General features: G+C 46.5%; 1 protein-coding gene across 2 annotated transcripts in view; it reads right to left on the bottom strand.

The window, feature by feature from the left end:
* Window positions 1-17,668, bottom strand: part of INPP5D (inositol polyphosphate-5-phosphatase D) — a 128,560-nt gene extending 110,892 nt beyond the window's left edge. Inside the window, exon 1 of one of the 2 annotated variants that reach the window (XR_003002624.1) lies at window positions 17,389-17,664. Coding sequence is in view for 1 of the 2 variants with exons in the window: in XM_024740498.1 (XP_024596266.1) it covers window positions 17,389-17,522 (134 nt within the window). In the remaining variant the exon portion in view is untranslated. Of the gene's footprint in view, window positions 1-17,388 lie in introns of both variants that reach the window. The other variant, XM_024740498.1, reaches the window with a different exon arrangement.
* Window positions 17,669-18,333: the final 665 nt, after the last annotated feature.

The following is an 18,333-nucleotide window of genomic DNA, read 5'->3' on the forward strand; positions in this document are numbered from 1 at the left end:
ACCCAGCCTACAGAAGCCTGGTGCCAGCAGATGGCCACGGAGGTCCACTGGCTCAGCTGCCAGGTCCACTGGCTCAGCTGCCGAGCCCACAGGCATAAGGAGTTTGGGAGAACGCTACTTGGGTCTTACACTCTCAGTTGAAATGGCTGGTCTGTTCTCTCACCCACCATAACCTCCCTGCCCCCATTTCCCCCACTTGGGATTCTCACAGACCTTGAAAACTTGCCCATCCCTGCTGGACCCCCAGGCAGGGGCCACACTCCAGCTCACAGATGCTCATGTTGTTTCTGTGATCAAGGAGATGATTCAGTACAAAAGTTTCATTCATTTAACCCCTCCTATGTGCCCAGTCCTAAACATTTATGTTATTGTTTAACTAGATTTTAAAATTATACACTAATTTAAAAAATTTAAGACCACATGGAAAGATATAAAATGAAAAATAAATGTCTCCTTCCCCGGCTCCTGTGAGTTCCTTAGAGCTCCTACTCCTTCTTGTAAATCATTCCAAAATATTTAAACATACACACAGACTTATATATGCATATCTTTTAAATGCAAATAACATCATACTATATACGTTGTTCTGAAATTTGATGTTTTTCACCAAAAAAATTAGCAATCTGCCTAAGTCACGTTCTACCATGTGGCCATGCCATTGTTCATTTTAGACTACAATGATGGACAGGTAGTTATTTGGAGCTTTTTACTATTATAAATAATGCTGCAGTGAACATCTCTGTTCCTACCTCTTGTGTACACTGGTGAATCCAGAGTTTTAGTTTCCCCACCAGTAAAAAGGGGAGAATGATAACACAACATCTACCTGTTGTGTAGATTAAGCATTTAGAAGAATGCCTGAAACCACTGAACACTACATGTGCTGACATTTCTTAGAGATTGTGGATAAATCACTAGAAGGAGAAGAGCTGGGCTGAAGGACGCAGGCACCTTATATTTTGATAGAGATGAACAATTGCCTTCCAAAGAAGTTCTCACATTGTGTCTCCTGCTAACCGGATATGAAAGAGTCTATTTCCCCACACCCTGCCAACTGGCTGTTATCAGACATTTTAATCTTTTGCAAATCTGAGAGGTGAAAGAAAAATGATGGCTTGCTTTAATTTGCCTTTCTTTATGAGAAAGGTGGACGTGTTCTTAAATGTTTCACTATTTGTATTTCTTTTCCCGTGAATTCCTTTTCGTGTCTTTGTCTCACATTTTTTAAATCATCTTTTGCTTACTTATTCATAAGACTTTGAAATATACTACAATATATTTTGAAGTTATTTATTTTTAACAGTGTTTATTGATTTATTTTCTTTTTAGCTGTGTAGAAGTTTTACAATTTTAAGTAGTTAATTTTACAATTTTTAAAGCCTTTTGAAACAATGAATGTTGAAAGAAAGTTTTGGAGAATGTTTTGGGTAATTTCACTTCCACATGTCTCTTCATTTCTCATAGGAAAATTTCCTCTCTTCCTCTGATCCCTTTAATTCCCGTCTTTCCACTCCCCTTCCTGTCTTTAGAGCCTGAACTGACACCACAATGGGCTTATCTCAGAGATGGCCAGGATGAATCCGTAGTCTAGTACCACCTCACCTCCTGCAGATGTCCCGGGAAGCAGGGAACCATCACAGACCCCAGCCTAACTCCCCCATCCCCATCCCCTGCAGCCTCAACCCTCTTTGCAGAGCCTGCCAGGCACACACGGAGGACAGCTGGAAGTCTGCTCTGCTCTTATCTTTCACTCTTGTTCTCGTGACACTTCCTCCTGTAGATATGCAAATGAGGCCAGGGCGAGAACGGTGCCCTATTTGGGTGAAGGCAGCTAATTTTTTTTTAAACATCTTTATTGGAGTATAATTACTTTACAATGGTGTGTTAGTTTCTGCTTTATAACAAAGTGAATCAGTTATACATATACATATGTTCCCATACCTCTTCCCTCTTGCGTCTCCCTCCCTCCCACCCTCCCTATCCCACCCCTCTAGGTGGTCACAAAGCACCAAGCTGATCTCCCTGTGCTATGCGGCTGCTTCTCACTAGCTATCTACCTTACGTTTGGTAATGTATATATGTCCATGCCTCTCTCTCACTTTGTCACAGCTTACCCTTCCCCCTCCCCATATCCTCAAGTCCATTCTCTAGTAGGTCTGTGTCTTTATTCCCATCTTACCCCTAGGTTCTTCTTTGTGGAAGAAATTGAACAGGCCCCAAACATCAGCTTGTAAACAGAAAGAAAGAAAGAATACAGAGTCACCAGGAAAGGCACAGAGACAGCGTACAGAACAGGAAGACCCTTCAGTTAATCAAGTGTGGCAGACAAGCCTTCATGGCTTTTTCAGAGATGTCCTAGCAACACTGAAACAAAGGAACAGCTCCATACTACTCAAACAGATGAGAATTCAAAAGCTAGCACAATGGGAAAAGAGGATAGTTTCCCCTTAGATAGTAATATCTCAGCATCTCCAATGCATGGGGCCCACACGTCATCCCTGGGGCCAAATCAGTAGATCTTTAAGGGAAAGCATAGAGTATCACCGCCACCACCACCCCTGCCACACACCACAAAATCTTACATGTAAAATGTTTAAAGTGAAGATTCCACAACTAAATCATCTTTGACAACTACTGCACTGGAACATAATCCAGACAATGGGCTCATTGGGGGCAATGGGTTCCATCCAGGCCTTTCCCACCTCTTTATGGTGACTTAGTAAAAATTTAGGGTGCTAACAACAGTCCTCAGCTGCCACTCCTTCTAGTGATTGGGTCACATTTCAGGGCGAGTGTGTTAGAAATGTTCCCGCTGGACACCCAGGTCGGGATGGTCCTGGGCCATCCCAGTCTCCCGTGTCCCTGGTCCGTACGAGATTACTCCACTCTCAAATGCAGTGGTACCTACAGCAAATTTCCCATGTGACTCCCAACAGCTGCTGGGTGACTACAGGTGCCTACACTGTTCCAAGCAGGAAGATGCTTCCCCCGGGAAGGGCACTTTCAAATCATGGTTCAGGAAGCTTTGCTCAAATGTAAAAGGATAAGCAAATGGAAATAGGAAGAAACTACTTCATGGCATTTTATTCATTCTCTCAGATAAAACTACTACTTCTGTGTGGCTCTTCCTAGCCAAATAACCACTGACAAGCATGCCCAGAAGCATCCTTTACTATGGTGAGCCCCATGGGGAGAGAAAGAGAGAGAGAGAAAAATCAAACTCTGAAATTCGAGAGCCTCATTAGTGTCTGTCTCACTCTGCTGATTGGCTTAGCATGTTCTATAACTGTTTTTTAAACTCCTTTGTAACTCATTATATTTCAGTTCTAATTTCTAATTGTTTGTACGTGTTTTCTCTTTTTTTCTTGCTTGAGTGTTGCAAACATCTGGACAAGATGGGATGGGAGAACAAGGGTTGGAAACTCTGCATTCAAAAAAGCCACTTGGGGAGTCAAGATGGCAGACTAGGAGGATGTGTAATTCATGTCTCTGCACAGCTAGGGCACCTACCAGGCACTGGTGGGGGACCATGGACACCTAAGGGGACAGGAGGAACCCCCAGTGACCAGTTGTTTCAATTATATTTTTATTTTTCCTAATATATTTTTTATCTTTCTAATTTTATTCTTTGATATTGTACTTATCCTTTTGTTTGTTTGTTTGTTTTGGGGGTTTTTTTGTTTTGCTGTGCCAATCAGCTTGGATCTTGGTTCCCAGGCCGGAGGTCGGGCCTGAGCTCCTATGGTGGGAACTCCGAGTCCGAACCGCTGGACTAACAGAGAACCTCAGACCCCAGAGAATATTAATCAGAGGGAGGCTTCCGAGAGGTCCTAATCTCAGCACCAAGACAGGGCTTTATCCAACTGCCTGCAAACTCCAGTGCTGGACGCCCCAGGCCAAACAACCAGAAAGAGAGGAATACAGCCCCACCCATCAGAAAAAAAAAAAAGAAACAACAAAAAAATATGTTACAGACGAAGGAGACAGGTAAAAACCTACAAGACCAAATAAATGAGGACAAGATAGGTAACCTACCCGAAAAAGAATTCAGAGTAATGATAGTAAAGATAATCCCAAATCTCGGAAACAGAATGGAGAAAATACAAGAAACATTTGTATTTTCAAATGATCCAGAAGAACTAAAGAGAAAACAAACAGTGATGAACAACACAATAACTGAAATTAAAAGTACTCTAGAAGTAATCAACAGCAGACTAACTGAGGCAAGGAACGGATAAGTGACCTGGAAGATAAAATGGTGGGAATAACTTCCAGGGAGCAGAATAAAGAAAAAAGAATGAAAAGAATTGAGGACTGAGAACTGAGTCTCAGGAACCTCTGGGACAACACTAAACGCACCAACATTCGCATTATAGGGGTCCCAGAAGAAGAAGAGAAAAAGAAAGGGACTGAGAAACTATTTGAAGAGATTATAGTTGAAAACTTCCCAAACATGAGAAAGGAAATAGTCACCCAAGTCTAGGAAGCGCAGAGAGTCCCATACAGGATAAACCCAAAGAGAAACATGCCAAGATATATATTAATCAAACTATGAAAAATTAAATACAAAGAAAAAATATTAAAAGCAACAAATAACATACAAGGGAATCCCCATAAGGTTAACAGCTGATCTCTCAGCAGAAACTCTGCAAGCCAGAAGGGAGTGGCAGGACATATTTAAAGTGAGGAAAGGGAAAAACCTACAACCAAGATTACTCTACCCAGCAAGGATCTCATTCAGATTCAACAGAGAAATTAAAACCTTTGCAGATAAGCAAAAGTTAAGAGAATTCAGCACCACCAAACCAGCTTTACAACAAATGCTAAAGGAATTTCTCTAGACAGGAAAAACAAGAGAAGGAAAAAACCTACAAAAACAAACCAAAACAATTTAGAAAATGGTAATAGGAACACACAAATCAATAATTACCTTAAATGTAAATGAATTAAATGCTCCAACCAAAAGACATAGACTGGCTGAATGGATACAGAAAAAAAGCCGTATGTATGCTGTCTATGAGAGACCCACTTCAGACCTAGGGACACATACAGACTGAAAGTGAGGGGATGGAAAGAGATATTCCATGCAAATGGAAATCAAAAGAAAGCTGGAGTAGCAATTCTCATATCAGACAAAATAGACTTTAAAATAAAGACTATTACAAGAGACAAAGAAGGACACTACATAATGATCAAGGGATCGATCCAAGAAGAAGATATAACAATTGTAAATATTTATGCACCCAACATAGGAGCACCTCAATACATAAGGCAAATACTAACAGCCATAAAAGAGGAAATCGACAGTAACACAGTAATAGTGGGGGACTTTGACACACCACTTTCACCCATGGACAGATCATCCAAAATGAAAATAAATAAGGAAACATAAGCTTTAAATAACACATTAAATAAGATGGACTTAATTGATATTTATAGGACATTCTATCCAAAAACAACAGAATACAATTTCTTCTCAAGTGTGCATGGAACATTCTCCAGGATAGATCATATCTTGGGTCACAAATCAAGCCTTGGTAAATTTAAGAAAATTGATGTCATATCGAGTATATTTTCCGACCACAACGCTATGAGACAAGATATCAGTTACAGAAAAAAAACTGTAAAAAATACAAACACATGGAGGCTAAACAATATGCTACTAAATAATTAAGAGATCACTGAAGAAACCAAAGAGGAAAACAAAAAATACCTAGAAACAAATGACAATGAAAACACGATGACACAAAACCTATGGGATGCAGCAAAAGCAGTTCTAAGAGGGAAGTTTATAGCAATACAATCCTACCTCAAGAAACAAGAAAAGAGGAGGTATGGGGACATAGGTATACGTATAGCTGATTCATTTTGTTATAAAACAGAAACTAACACACCATTGTTAAGCAATTATACTCCAATAAAGATGTTAAAAAAAAAAAGCCACTTGGGCCCCATGCAGAAATAAGAGAAAATGTGTGTATGCCCTAGGAACCAAGGGTGTTCACAGTTCACCACCCAAACCTCAGAGAATCCCAGCCAAAGAGTGAGAAAAAGAGGCCATCAGGTCAGAAGCAAGAGGAGGCAGTCCAGGTGGCCTGCCTGGACTGGGGGTGAGACGTCTACAGTGTCATCAGGGACCAACCCAGCACCTACCCCAGCAGCCTCTGGGTCCAGAGGGTTCTTCTCATGAGACCCCTGGGAGGAAACCCACCTATCCGTGCAACACACCACACCCCCATCACTCAATCCCATCAGGTGGATCCTGGATCAGGGGGCTCCCATCCCCATTCCTGCTGATCCTTTTATCTTTGGGAAGAAGATTCAGGCAGAAACCCACTCCAATCTCTAAAAAAAAAAAAAAAAAAAAAACTAATCCAATTTTTCCTGACAATTCTTTGTTGGAAAAGAAAAATCACCAGACTTACTGAAAACATCACCACTCAAAAGGAAGGGTATCATTTTTCTAAGAACTCAAAGTGATACCTCCTTGTTACATAGAATCGCTGCAAAAAGAAAAGAGGAAAATAACACATTCTGTAAAAATCTGACTTGCGAACTCAGTAAGATTTAAGAGACAATTGTACTTCTGAAACTGGAAAAATCAATTGTGAAAATTGAGCAACGTGAGATAAGAAAAACTGATCAGAAGTGAAAAACCTAGAGTCCTACAGTCAGCATTAAACACCACAAGAGAGGCAGTAAATAGCAGCTTCATGTTCTGGAGAACTTCAACAAGGAAGAAGATAAATCTGAGAAAATCGGTGCAGAAGGAGAGGGAAGATGAGAAATATAGAAGACATAGCTCTGTCCTCAAACATATATACAGTAGGGGTTCCTGAACGCACAGGTAGTTTTCTAATATAAAAAGAAAAGCAGAACAGATACATAAATCTAAGAGCATATGACCTGAAATGCAGAAAATTAAATGAATAACCCTTTGACAAACAGAAGAGCAAAAAGAAAACAGTGCAAGTGAGCTGGCCATTGTTCCTTCACCCTCCCCTCCAACCCCCAGTAGACCCACTCTCTATCCTTCTCCACCTGCCCTGTGTCCAGCAGGCTGACCTGTATGTGCCGCTTCACCAAGGTTTAGCTAATGGGAGGCACTGACAGAGTGAGAGGATGGTGAGATAGTGGTATCTGTTCCCCAGACCCCACCCCACCTGCTGCAGATCAGCAGTGGCTGAGTTCCTCCACTGGGGGCCAGGGCTCAAATCAGATGGCCCTGCCTATTGAGGGCCAGGAGTGGAAATAGCTTCCCGTGGTTGCCGGTCCCAGGCTGCTTCACCATCCCTACGCCTAGCACCCCTTTCGATTATGCTATCTATTCCCTGCTGGGATCCTGGCCAACACAGCTAGTAAGCAAGACCAGTAATGAGTAAAGGAAGGTAGCAACAGCAATAAAAGAGAAACCTTAAAATTATAGAAAACCATGAATAACTGTATGCCGGAAACTTTGAAAAATCTCAACAAGAACTGTTTACTGAAAAATATATATAACTTATCAAAAGTAACCTGAAAACAACAAGGTCCAACTGTAGAGCACAGGGGACTATATACAATATTCTGTGATAAACCATAATGGAAAAGAATGTGTATATAAATCAACTATACTTCATTAAAATTAAATTTTTTTTAAGTAACATGAGAGGATACAGAAAATAAGAATAAAACGATACTGAAGAAGAAACTGAAGTAAATATTAAAGAATTATCTCTATAAATGGCTCTGAGGAAAAGCACCTTTGCCAATCTTTTTTATATTTAAAAAAATCAGATAATGATGATGCTTCATAAATGTCTCCAGGATATTTTACAAAACACACATGACTCTTAAACCATAACATGATCAAAACCATATAAATCAATCTCACTTATGAGCACATATGCTAAAATTCAGAGTAAAATCAAGTTATCATAATCAAAACAGCTCATTTTAATCTTGTACAAAAAAGGTTCCTATTAGGAAATCTATAAAATCAAGCTATTAACCAGTTAGTGAGATAAGAGAAATAGCTTAATCATCTCAATAGATATTAAAAAGGCATTTGATAAAATTTAATAGTCAGTTCTTCAAAACTCTTCATAAAACTAGGAAAAGACAGCTCCTTCTTTGATTTTTTTTTTTTTTTTTTTTTGCCGTACGCGGGCCTCTCACTGTTGTGGCCTCTCCCGTTGCGGAGCACAGGCTCCGGACGCGCAAGCTCAGTGGCCATGGCTCACGGGCCCAGCCACTCCGCGGCATGTGGGATCTTCCCAGACCAGGGCACGAACCCACGTCTCCTGCATCGGCAGGCGGACTCTCAGCCACTGCGCCACCAGGGAAGCCCAGCTCCTTCTTTGACATGAAAAGAACAACTAACTTTTATCCATTGCTAACTATGTGCCAAATACTGTATTAAGTCCTTCCCAGGCAGCATCAAGTTTGATTCTCACACTACTTCTGTCTGAGGTAGACATTTTCTTTTTCCAACATCCTTCACTGTAATATTTTAGAAATATTGGCCAAAGTAATAAGTTATGAAATCTGAATGAGTTATAAGTATTTGGAAAGTAGACAACAAAATGATTATAATTCATATATGATTTGATTGTTTAGCAAGAAAATCCAAGAGAAGCAAATGAAAATAATTTTAAATAATGAGTAAACATATAGAGTAAAAGGTGAATTTATAAAATCTACAACTTCTCTGTATGTTATCAGTTACCCCAGAAGGGTAACTGTAGAAGAAAAGGTATTCACAACAGTAACAAAATTATGAAATAATCAGAAGTAATCATAACAAGAAATACGTAGGATCTATGAAGAAAATTACTAAATTTAAAATAATAGAGATAGCTATATTTATTAAGACTGAATAATACTAAAGGGTCCATTTTTCACAAGTTGTATTGTGGATTTCATGCAACTCCAAACAAAGTCCCAATACTATTTTTTCCAACTTGACAAAGTTATTATCTGTTTCACCTGGAAGAATACTTAAAAAGACTAGATATGCAAATCCTAAAATAAAATAGTTTATAAAATTGTGGTAATGCATTCAGTATGAAATTGGTGTAAGAAAAGCAGACATACATGGACCACGGTAAACAGGCAAAAAAGAGGTATATAAGATTTAATACATGGTAAGAGAGGAATAACAAATGGAGAGGAATAAATTATTCAGTAAGAGGTTTTGAGAAAGATAGTTCATTGAGAAAAATACACATAAATCTTTGTTTTACACCATTCATTAATTCCAGAAAGATTAAAGTGTTCAATGTAAAACAACAACAGCAACAAAACAAAACCAAAAAACCTATAATCTCTCTATCTGCTTTTGCCAAATACTGTGCCAAGTATGTGATATACACTTTCATTCAATCCATCCAACGACACCGCTACATGGGTATTCTTAGCCCTGGTTTGCAGATGAGGAAACCAAGGCCCCATGGGACTAGACAACCTGCCAGAGCTTGGAAAGGCAGAGTCATCCCTTAGCCTGAGCCTATTAGCTCCAAAGGCCCTGCGCCCCACAGGAAGAAAAAGAATAAAATTTCTGTGTGCAGAGGGACTCTCTGCGCTGGAAGGCAAAGGGGGAAAAAAGTCACAAAAGAACAAGAACAGAAAGATTTATAGACTGTGCAAAAATTTACAATCTCTGAACAAAAGAAAAAGGTCATAAAGTTTAAAGGCAAACCACAGTGAAAATATTTGCAACAAATGTGATATAAGGAATTCATGCAAATAGATAACAGAGAAACTACAGTTTCAAAAGAAAAACGGCAAAGAGAATGGAACAGACCATCCACAAAGGAGAAATGATGAAGGTCAATAATCCAAACAAGCTTACCATGACTGCGATCAAGAAATGCAAATCAAAATGAACAGAAATTGGCCACCTTTCAGCTTGCAATTTAATAATGTTTTTTTAAATGAAAATATTCAGTATAAGGAGACTGGAATGAGGTGGGCACTCTCTGGTACTGCTTACCAGAGCATAACTTGTAACAAAATTTCTGGAAAGCAATTTGCCATTTTCATCAAAAGCCTTAAAAACATTATCTTTGATCCGGTAATTCCACCCCTGGGAATCTATCACCAGAAATGTCACATATCTGCACAAAGACCTTCATCACTGTCGTATTTATAACAACAAAACACTGTTAGTAACTTAAATGTCTGACAATAGGAGAATCATTCCATAAATTATGGCACATAATGTAATAGAATTTGTGCATCCATTAAATATGATATTTAGGAAGAAAGGTGAACTAAGTGGGAAAATGCTAATGTTGCTAAAAATATAGACTAAAATTATATGGTATTAGGTATATATGCTATGGAGCTTATATATATATGTGCTTGTGCATGTGTGTGTGTGTGCATATGGGGGGCAGGGAGGGAGAGAGAGAATGAATGAGAAAATATGCCAACAAATTAACAGCATTTACGTTAGTCTCTCATCTCAGGGACTGGGTGATTACTTTCTCCTTTACCTTGCACTCTTTGTATGTTATACTTAATACTGTATTTTTTAAAGTTACTTGAAAGAACGCTGCCCCGTTTATCAGAAGGTCTATTTCTGCACTGCCATTGATGCCTGAGATGGCCTCAACAAGCCTCTCCCCTCCGGAGGGCAGGTTTCTGGCTGGCAAGGGAAAGGGCCGGAGCAGCTGATCCTTTGGGAGCCAGCCTTGTCTGGTGTTATTTATAATAAGTAATTGAACCCAAGTGGTTTGGGTGCTGGTACTTAAAAACAATGTTTTTCTCATTAATGGGACAAAGGGAGTGTGAAACGAGCAGGGGAGAGAGGAGGGATCCGGGCCAAAGAGCTGCAGGCTTGTCCTGCCCACTGACCAGGGGCCTGACCTGTTGGGCTGTTGACACCCCTTCCCCAGCTCATCCACTTGCTGGGCTTCCTCGGAGCCTTAGGACTTTAGCTCCCTCAGTCCCTCACTCCTACATTGGTACTTAATGACTCTTAAGATGGCCTCCACTCCTCGACTTTCTCTTCATTCTCCGCGGTTCATTCGGTGGTTCTTCCCGGCACCTGTGCCCCTGACCCTTCTCTCCCTCACAGCTCCAGGAGCTCGCCCCGGGCCCCAGCAACCACCGGCCACTCGCGCGTCACTCAAGCCCTCTTCCTGCCTCATCTCTTTGAGCACTTCCTCTGAGGAGGCCCCTCATGACAGCTCAGTGTCCCTGGAGGCTCCCACAGCCTCCAGGAAGCTCCAGAAGTGACACTCAGCCACCACTGTCCTCTTTCCGTCTGCTGCGGAATGCTCCTTACAGATGGCCCTGCACTCCTCTGCTTCCGAGACGTCACTACTCACTTCATAGCTCATAAAGAGTAACGGCCAGTGTTCAGCGTGCTGACTCTGTACACGTGTTGCCCACATTCTCCCATTTTATCCTCTCAATAATCCAGTGACAACAACAGAAAGACAAATCACCCAATTTTTAAAAAAATGGGCAAAAGGTAGGAAGAGACATTTCTCCAAAGCAGGTATACACAAATGGCCAATGAGCACATGAAAAGATATCAACTTCATTCATAATTAGGGAGATGCAGGTCAAAGTCACAGTAAGATGTCACTTCACACCCACTAGGATGGCCATTGTCAAAAAGCGGTTAAGTATCGTTGAGGATGTGGAAAAATTAGAACCCTCTTACACTGCTGACGGGAATGTGAAACGGCACAGCTGCTGCGCGAAAGTCTGACAGTTCCACAAAAAGTTAAACATAGAATTACCATATGACCCAGCGGTTCCACCCAAGACAACTGAAAACACACGTCCAGAGAAAAACTTGTACATGAATGCTCGCAGCAGCATCATTCATAATAGCCCCAAAGTAGAAGCAACCCGAATGCCCATCAACTGATGAATGGCTAAATAAAATGTGGTAGATTGATATAATGGGCTATTATTTAGCCATAAAAAGAATGATTCATACTACAACATGGATGAACCCTGGAAGCATTATGCCAGGTGGGAAAAGTCAAGTACAAAAGGCCACATATTGTATGATTCCATATACGTGAAATACCCAGAATGGGCAAATGGTCAGAGACAGAAAGTAGATCAGTGGTTGCCAACGGCTGGGAGGAAGGGGAATGGAAAGTGACTACTGACGGGTTCAGGGGGTTTTGCCGAGGTTGGGGGGATAATGAAAATATTCTGGAATTAGATGGTGGTGATGGTTTCACAACATTATGAATGTACTAAACACCACTGAATTGTATACTATCTAAAGGGAGACGTTATGGGATGTGAATTATACTGCAATAAAAAAATTAACCCAACGAGTGCGCATTTTGCCAATGAGGATGCTGGGTGGGCACAGGGAGGTGAGCATCTCGCAAAGGCTAGAATTCACATCAGGTGGAGCCAACCACAGAGGGCTTGCCCCTAAGGACTGCGTCACATGGCCTGAATTAGGGAGGGAAGAGCAGACCTCACCTTACTCCATCTCTGGGGCAGGGAGGAACGCCTAGAGCCTCACCTCTCATCACCTTTCATCACCACCCCAGGAGATGGGACCACTCAACGGAGAAGCACCGACGTCTGTGCACAGGTGAATTTCACCTGTCAAGTAGGCAAGCTTGCAAAACACACCAAAGCCAGAGCCTACTCTGGTTCTGGAAGGATTGCTCCAGGGTGCTGTGCAAGGGCACAGAAAACCTGGAGACACTCGAATTTACCATGGGCTTCCCGAGTTACTGCACACAGAAGGAACCAGGAATCTGTTACATACATAGGCCTTCCCGGGCACATCCCTCCCTCCGGGTCCTGCACGCAGAAGAAACGCTCAGAACGGTTGTCCTTGGACAACCTCTTATGTAAACCAGATTTCAAGAGCTGAGGTCCTCCAGCTCTGACTACTGCCCGGGCCAGCATTTTCCCCCCACTTTGTCAATACCAGCTAGGAAAAACAGTGTTTTCCTTTGCATTTGCACAAAAGTAATTCACGATCAGTGTAAACTTTACTAAACTTTGAAAGGGGACTGGAGGAAGGTGGATTACATCACACCCATTCACACTGCAGTAAATGGCTTTACACCTCTTCTGGACACTTCTGCCCTCCAAGTCCCTTCTCTGTGGCTCCATCACCAGGGGTCTCCTACACACACCCAGACTTGCTGGCTTCTCTTTCTCCCTCCCAAGAACAGCGAATTCAAGTCCTGGCCCTGCCATTAATTAGTACTGTAAACACAGCATGTTACCTAACATCTTGGGCCTCAGTTTCCGCATCTGTAAAGTGGGGATAATAACACTTCCTCCAAAGGCCACTGTGGACAGTGAGTGAGTTAATATGTGCAAAGAGCTTAGAACAGAACCCAGCACACAGGTGCCCTTTATAAGTCTTTTGCTGTTATTTTGAGGCAGAACAGATTAGCAACTACCTTTGGTTTGTACAGCAAGCCTCGTGGCCTGCCTTTACCTCAAGTGGCCCACCACATTCTTCCTAACAAGTAGAATGCCTTCTCTGAGGGCACTTTTGGTGACTAAATGTCCTCCTGGTGCTTCTTCACCTTTCTGGCTGTGCTCACAAGGCTACCAAGGCCGGGCTGCCTGGTGTACTGTCCCTGGGAAGGAGGTCATAGGTCTGCCTGGGAAGCTCACGAAAGGCCAGGTGCTGAGGGGAACCAAGACAGCATCCCCGCCACAGCTGGCTGGACCGGCATTGGTTTCTGAGTCACAGACGGCATGCATCTGCCCCCTCCCCTGGGAGGGAAGCCAACTCTCTCCGGTGTGGTTTGGTGGGAATGCCACCCGACTAGGCAGCTCCATCCTGGATGGTGGCTGACGGACCCAGTTGTATATAGGCTTGCTCTCAGGGCCCGGGCTGCTCTTACAGAGAGGGAGGTGTATCCCCAACACCGCTGAGCCATTGTTCTAGTTCTGCCTGCGCAGCTAGGGCAAGGAGAGGTTGGCCCAGCTGGCCCGTGACCTCTCACCTTGAGGAACCCCCATCCCCAAAGGCATATCTCTTCTCTGCAGCGTAAAGCACCTGACAGGTGAGCTGGTCCCTACGTGGAAGCACAGTCCTGGCAGGAGAGGAGGACACAAGCTTGACAGCCTCTCTTAGCATCCTCCATACAAGAGCGGCCGGACGGCCCCCTCAAGAAGCCCCCCTGGCCTTCCTAGAGCAGGGCCGACTCTGCTGGCTGGTCTGAGTGGGGCCGGGAGAGCATGACTTAGGAGCCCTCCTCCCGTCATGTTCTCAAGCCCTTGCTGCAAGAAGGCAGACATGGACTCAATTCCGTGTGATCAGCTCCTGGGACCTTCCTCCTCCAGCTCTCTGCATCCCGACATGGGCCTCGGGATCCCCCTAAAGCAGGGCTTTCTGAGTTGCTGAGGACGGATCTGCACTTTCCTGCCCAGTGGCAGGTGGCAGGGCTGACCTCCCGAGAGGAAGTGTGGGTTTGCTAGGCCCAGGGTGAATGTGTACTCCTCGGTCACGTGGGCCACGCTGAATCGCAGCCTTGTCTTTTAGTGTCTCTCACCCCCTCCCTAGTTCCATTTAAATAGTCAAATCCTGTCTTCTTTCCTGAGCGCGAAGGCCACTCCTGAGGAAGCTGCCCTCAGTTCCTGGAGCTCCAAACGCCCCTGCCATGCCCTCACTCACGAGAGGGGCTGGGAAGATGCTCCAGCCACTGGGGTCCAGGCAGGACAGGTCTGGGCACCCTGGGCCCTGAGGTCTTTCCCCATATGGAGATTTCTAGAGCAGAAGGGCCAGTCTTGGAGGCTTCCTGGCTCCCTTTGGAACAGGGTCGTTAAAAGGCCCTGACACCACAGCTGCCCCACTCGGGCTCCTGCACTCCCAGCAACTTCCAGAGAGAGTGCAGAGGGTAAAGTCTGATGCTTCTGAAAGTCACGCTCGTGAAACCCGTTGGGGTTCCCACCGCTGGCTGTGGGCCAGGAGGGCGTGGGGCGAGCTTTTCACCGTCCCAGGAACAGAGAAAACCAAGGATAGGGCCGGGCTAGGGGGTGTTTTTCAGGAAGTTAAACCTGTTTGATTTAAAGGACTGGTTTTGGCTTCATTCATTTATTTATTTTTAAAGAGCACGTTCTTCCTGCCTGTTTGGCGTTAAAGGACACTCTCTTTCATGAAATGAGCTGCGGAAAGGTGGCAGGTAGTTGTCACTCAGCTAGTTTTTCGTTTTTAAACCTCTTTAATGGGCAACATCATGGGTGATGGCAAAATTAGGTCTCCCAGGGTTTTGGAAGGTTCGGTGGCTCGTGGTATCCCACAGCCTACAGGGCCTCCTGACCCTGCAGGAAGGGTGGCTTCCCCCACAGAGCGGAGGAGGAAGGGGACCCCTGGGCCTGGGCTTAGAGGCCGGCCTCAAGGCTGGACTCACTGGGGAGGGCTCCAAGCCCTGGTGTCTGGAGCTAAAGGGGCCCTGGGGATGGGAGACTGACAAGAAGCCCAGCCCTGGGCTAAGAGGATGATGGACATTGCAGGGACCGCGGGGACCCTCCCTGAGAGGCACATTGGCCGAGGCTCCAAGAGTAACCCAGTGCAGGGGAGGGGAGGGGAGGAGAGGCAAGGTGGAGGAACGAATACTGTACACCATTCTGGATCCCAGGTTGCCACCGGCCAGCAGGGACGTGTGGACAAAGGCCTCAAGCTCTCTGAGGTGTGCCCACCTGTAAAGTCAGGGGTGGTGGGACTAGAGGTTCCAAGGCCTCTCCCAGCTCTGGCTTGTTACAAGGCTCCCAGTTTGGAGTCAGAGAGACCCACGTTCCAGTCTGTAACCTGAGCACCACCACAGCTCCCTGGTCAAAGGGCTGCTGTGAAGGTTAGCGAGCTGGAGCCTGGAAGTTCTCGAGACACCCAGGGGAGGGGAGAGATTCACGTGGGCCGAGTGCAGACAGATCAGAATCTCCTCACTATTTCTACGGCCCCGTCAACTGGTCCCCACAGGGGCTGTGCCTGCGGGGAAACCTGGGTCTGCTTCGCTTCCCCTGGGGTGTGAGAACTGGGGGCCCAGGAAGCCGACCTTGGGGGCAGGGGCTCTGACGCAGTCAGCGCTCGGGCCGGGTGACCCCTGAGAGCCTGTGTTAATTTCTAAATGCTCCCAGCCGCCCTTGTAAACGCCCTGGCTTCTCTTGCTGCCACCCGGAACCCATGCTCACACCCGGCTTGCCGGGCACAGGAGTGGGGTGGCAGCAGTCTGGTTGTCTGGGTGCAGCCTCTGGGGGCAGATGTCCTTGGCTTTGACTGTCATCACTCGGTTAACCCGTCTGAGCCTCAATTTCCTCATCTGCAAAGCGGGGCAACAAAAGGACCTGCACTTCAGGTTGTCGTGAGGATGAAACAGCTCGACGCACAAATGCTCAGACTCAACGCTCCAAACAAGGCCCGTGTCCATGACCCACTTCCCCCCCTGTGTGGACAGCAGCAAGGCCTGCCTGCTCAGAGGGACCCTTCTGTGAGACCAGGGGCAGGACCTGACAGGTGCAGGTGGACACACACCCTTCCCCCCCCATGCCCGGCACTGCCCGAGGCCCCAGTGGGGATGGTTAGACCGCAAGGCTGCAGGGCCGAGAGCCTCCTTCAGACATTGGTTGGGAAGGGTGTTTTAAAAAGGAAACTTCAGCAAGTGGCCGGTTCCCGATTTTAGGCCAACTGGCGCATTCAGCAACATCCCTGAGAGGGGGAGCGGAGAGAGCTGATGGTGGCAGAGAGGCCCGAACAGGTGGGGACAGATGGGGACAGACCCAAGGGCTGAGGAGGGGACAGAAGAGGCTCCTGCTGTCGGTGATGTGACTTCCTTTGCTCCAAGGGCCCCAAATACAACTTCTGGGTGACCTGAAAATCCTTTTTTGAGTGACCCCCCCACACCCTTATTCATGGCTCCCCAAACGACGGCTTCCTCCAAAGGCCCAAAGCCTGGCACAGGAAGGGTCCCCTCTTGCCACTTCTGTTCTTCCAGGAGGGTTTCCGAACTGGGCATACTTTGACCAGCACCTGAACTGACAGAGCTGCTTTCTAACACACCCACCACCACGGAGCCCCGAGCTTCTGCCCGTCTCAGAGAGCCCGGACCCACTTCTCTTGGACCCTGGAACCCCAAGAAAGCCCCTGACCCCACGGCTCCCCGGTAGCTGGGGCGAGTGACCAGGCCCCAGGCTGGCCCTGGAGGGCTCCAGCCCTGCAAAACCTTAACTCCAGGGCCGAGCAGGTCCACAATGGGCCTCAGCTGGACCCACCAACAAACCCGGGGTGCGTGCAAGGTCACTCGACATAAAAACAACACATCCCAGAGCCGGGCCCTTGGCTAAGCCCAGAGCCGGCTTCCCCTCTACTGAGTGGCACCTCCATCACCTCCGTGCCTGGGCAGGAGAGGCCAGGCCAGGGCGGAGGAGCAGGGGTGGGCAGGGCCCGGTACTCACAGCACGCAGAGCGCGTACGCCCGGGAGACGGACTCGCTGGCGCGCACGAGGAAGCTCCCGTCCTTGCCGGTCCTGGAGAGCAGCTCCTCGGCCTTGGAGCGGGTGATGTTGCCATGGTTCCAGCAGGGGACCATGGCGAGTGTGGGTCTCCCCGGGCCGGGCCGGCGCCCTCCCCGCAGGACCTGCACAGCCAAGGGGAGCTGGGCCCCTGCACCGCGACCCGCCGTCGGTCCCCTCTCGGCCGCCCCGGCTGCTGCCACCCGCTCACTGCCCGACTTCCTGTTTCAGGCATTCGGCAAGGGAAAGGAAACGAGCTGCAGAGAACTTCCTCATTGCAGAGACCAAGCGAGAGAGGTCCTCCACCTTCCCAGCGCGCCCGCCCGCCCCCTGCCTGCTGCCCGTTCCTTCTCACCACCAACCGCCCCCCCTCATGTCTCTTTCCTTTAATGGGTCTCAGTCCCCAGAGGGGCGAGCATCAGCTCAAGTCCTCCTGGGGGAACTGTCAGCTCCTCTGGGGTCAGGAGGTTCACGGCCAGCTTCTGAAGGAGCACGGCCAAGCCAGCAGCCATTCCGAGGCCCGTCCCAATGCCCCCGTGGGGTGGCCACGCCCTGGACATCAGCCTCAGCCCTCTGCCCGACCCCAGAGCTTTTTAACTCCCCGTCCCCTCCCTCCAACGTGCCCATGGAACAGATGCTCACAGGGCAGAGCTTCTCCGCTGGGACTAAGGCCTGCCCCAGGGCCGAGCAAAACTGGGGGGAGGGGTCCAGCCGAGCGCCCTCCCCATATTGGAGACTCATGGCCACCCAGGCACTATTCAGCCCTGGGCACTGGGAGGACCTTAGGCGACACTGCCCGAGGGCTCCCAGGGCCCAGGTGACAGCTCCGTGACACATTTACACTTATCCCCAGGGCCAGTGGGTGTGAAGGAACCCATGGCGACCCTT

The sequence above is a fragment of the Neophocaena asiaeorientalis genome, unplaced genomic scaffold (assembly GCF_003031525.2).
Source record: "Neophocaena asiaeorientalis asiaeorientalis breed wild unplaced genomic scaffold, Neophocaena_asiaeorientalis_V1.1 scaffold388, whole genome shotgun sequence".
NCBI classification, from domain to species: Eukaryota; Metazoa; Chordata; class Mammalia; order Artiodactyla; family Phocoenidae; genus Neophocaena; species Neophocaena asiaeorientalis.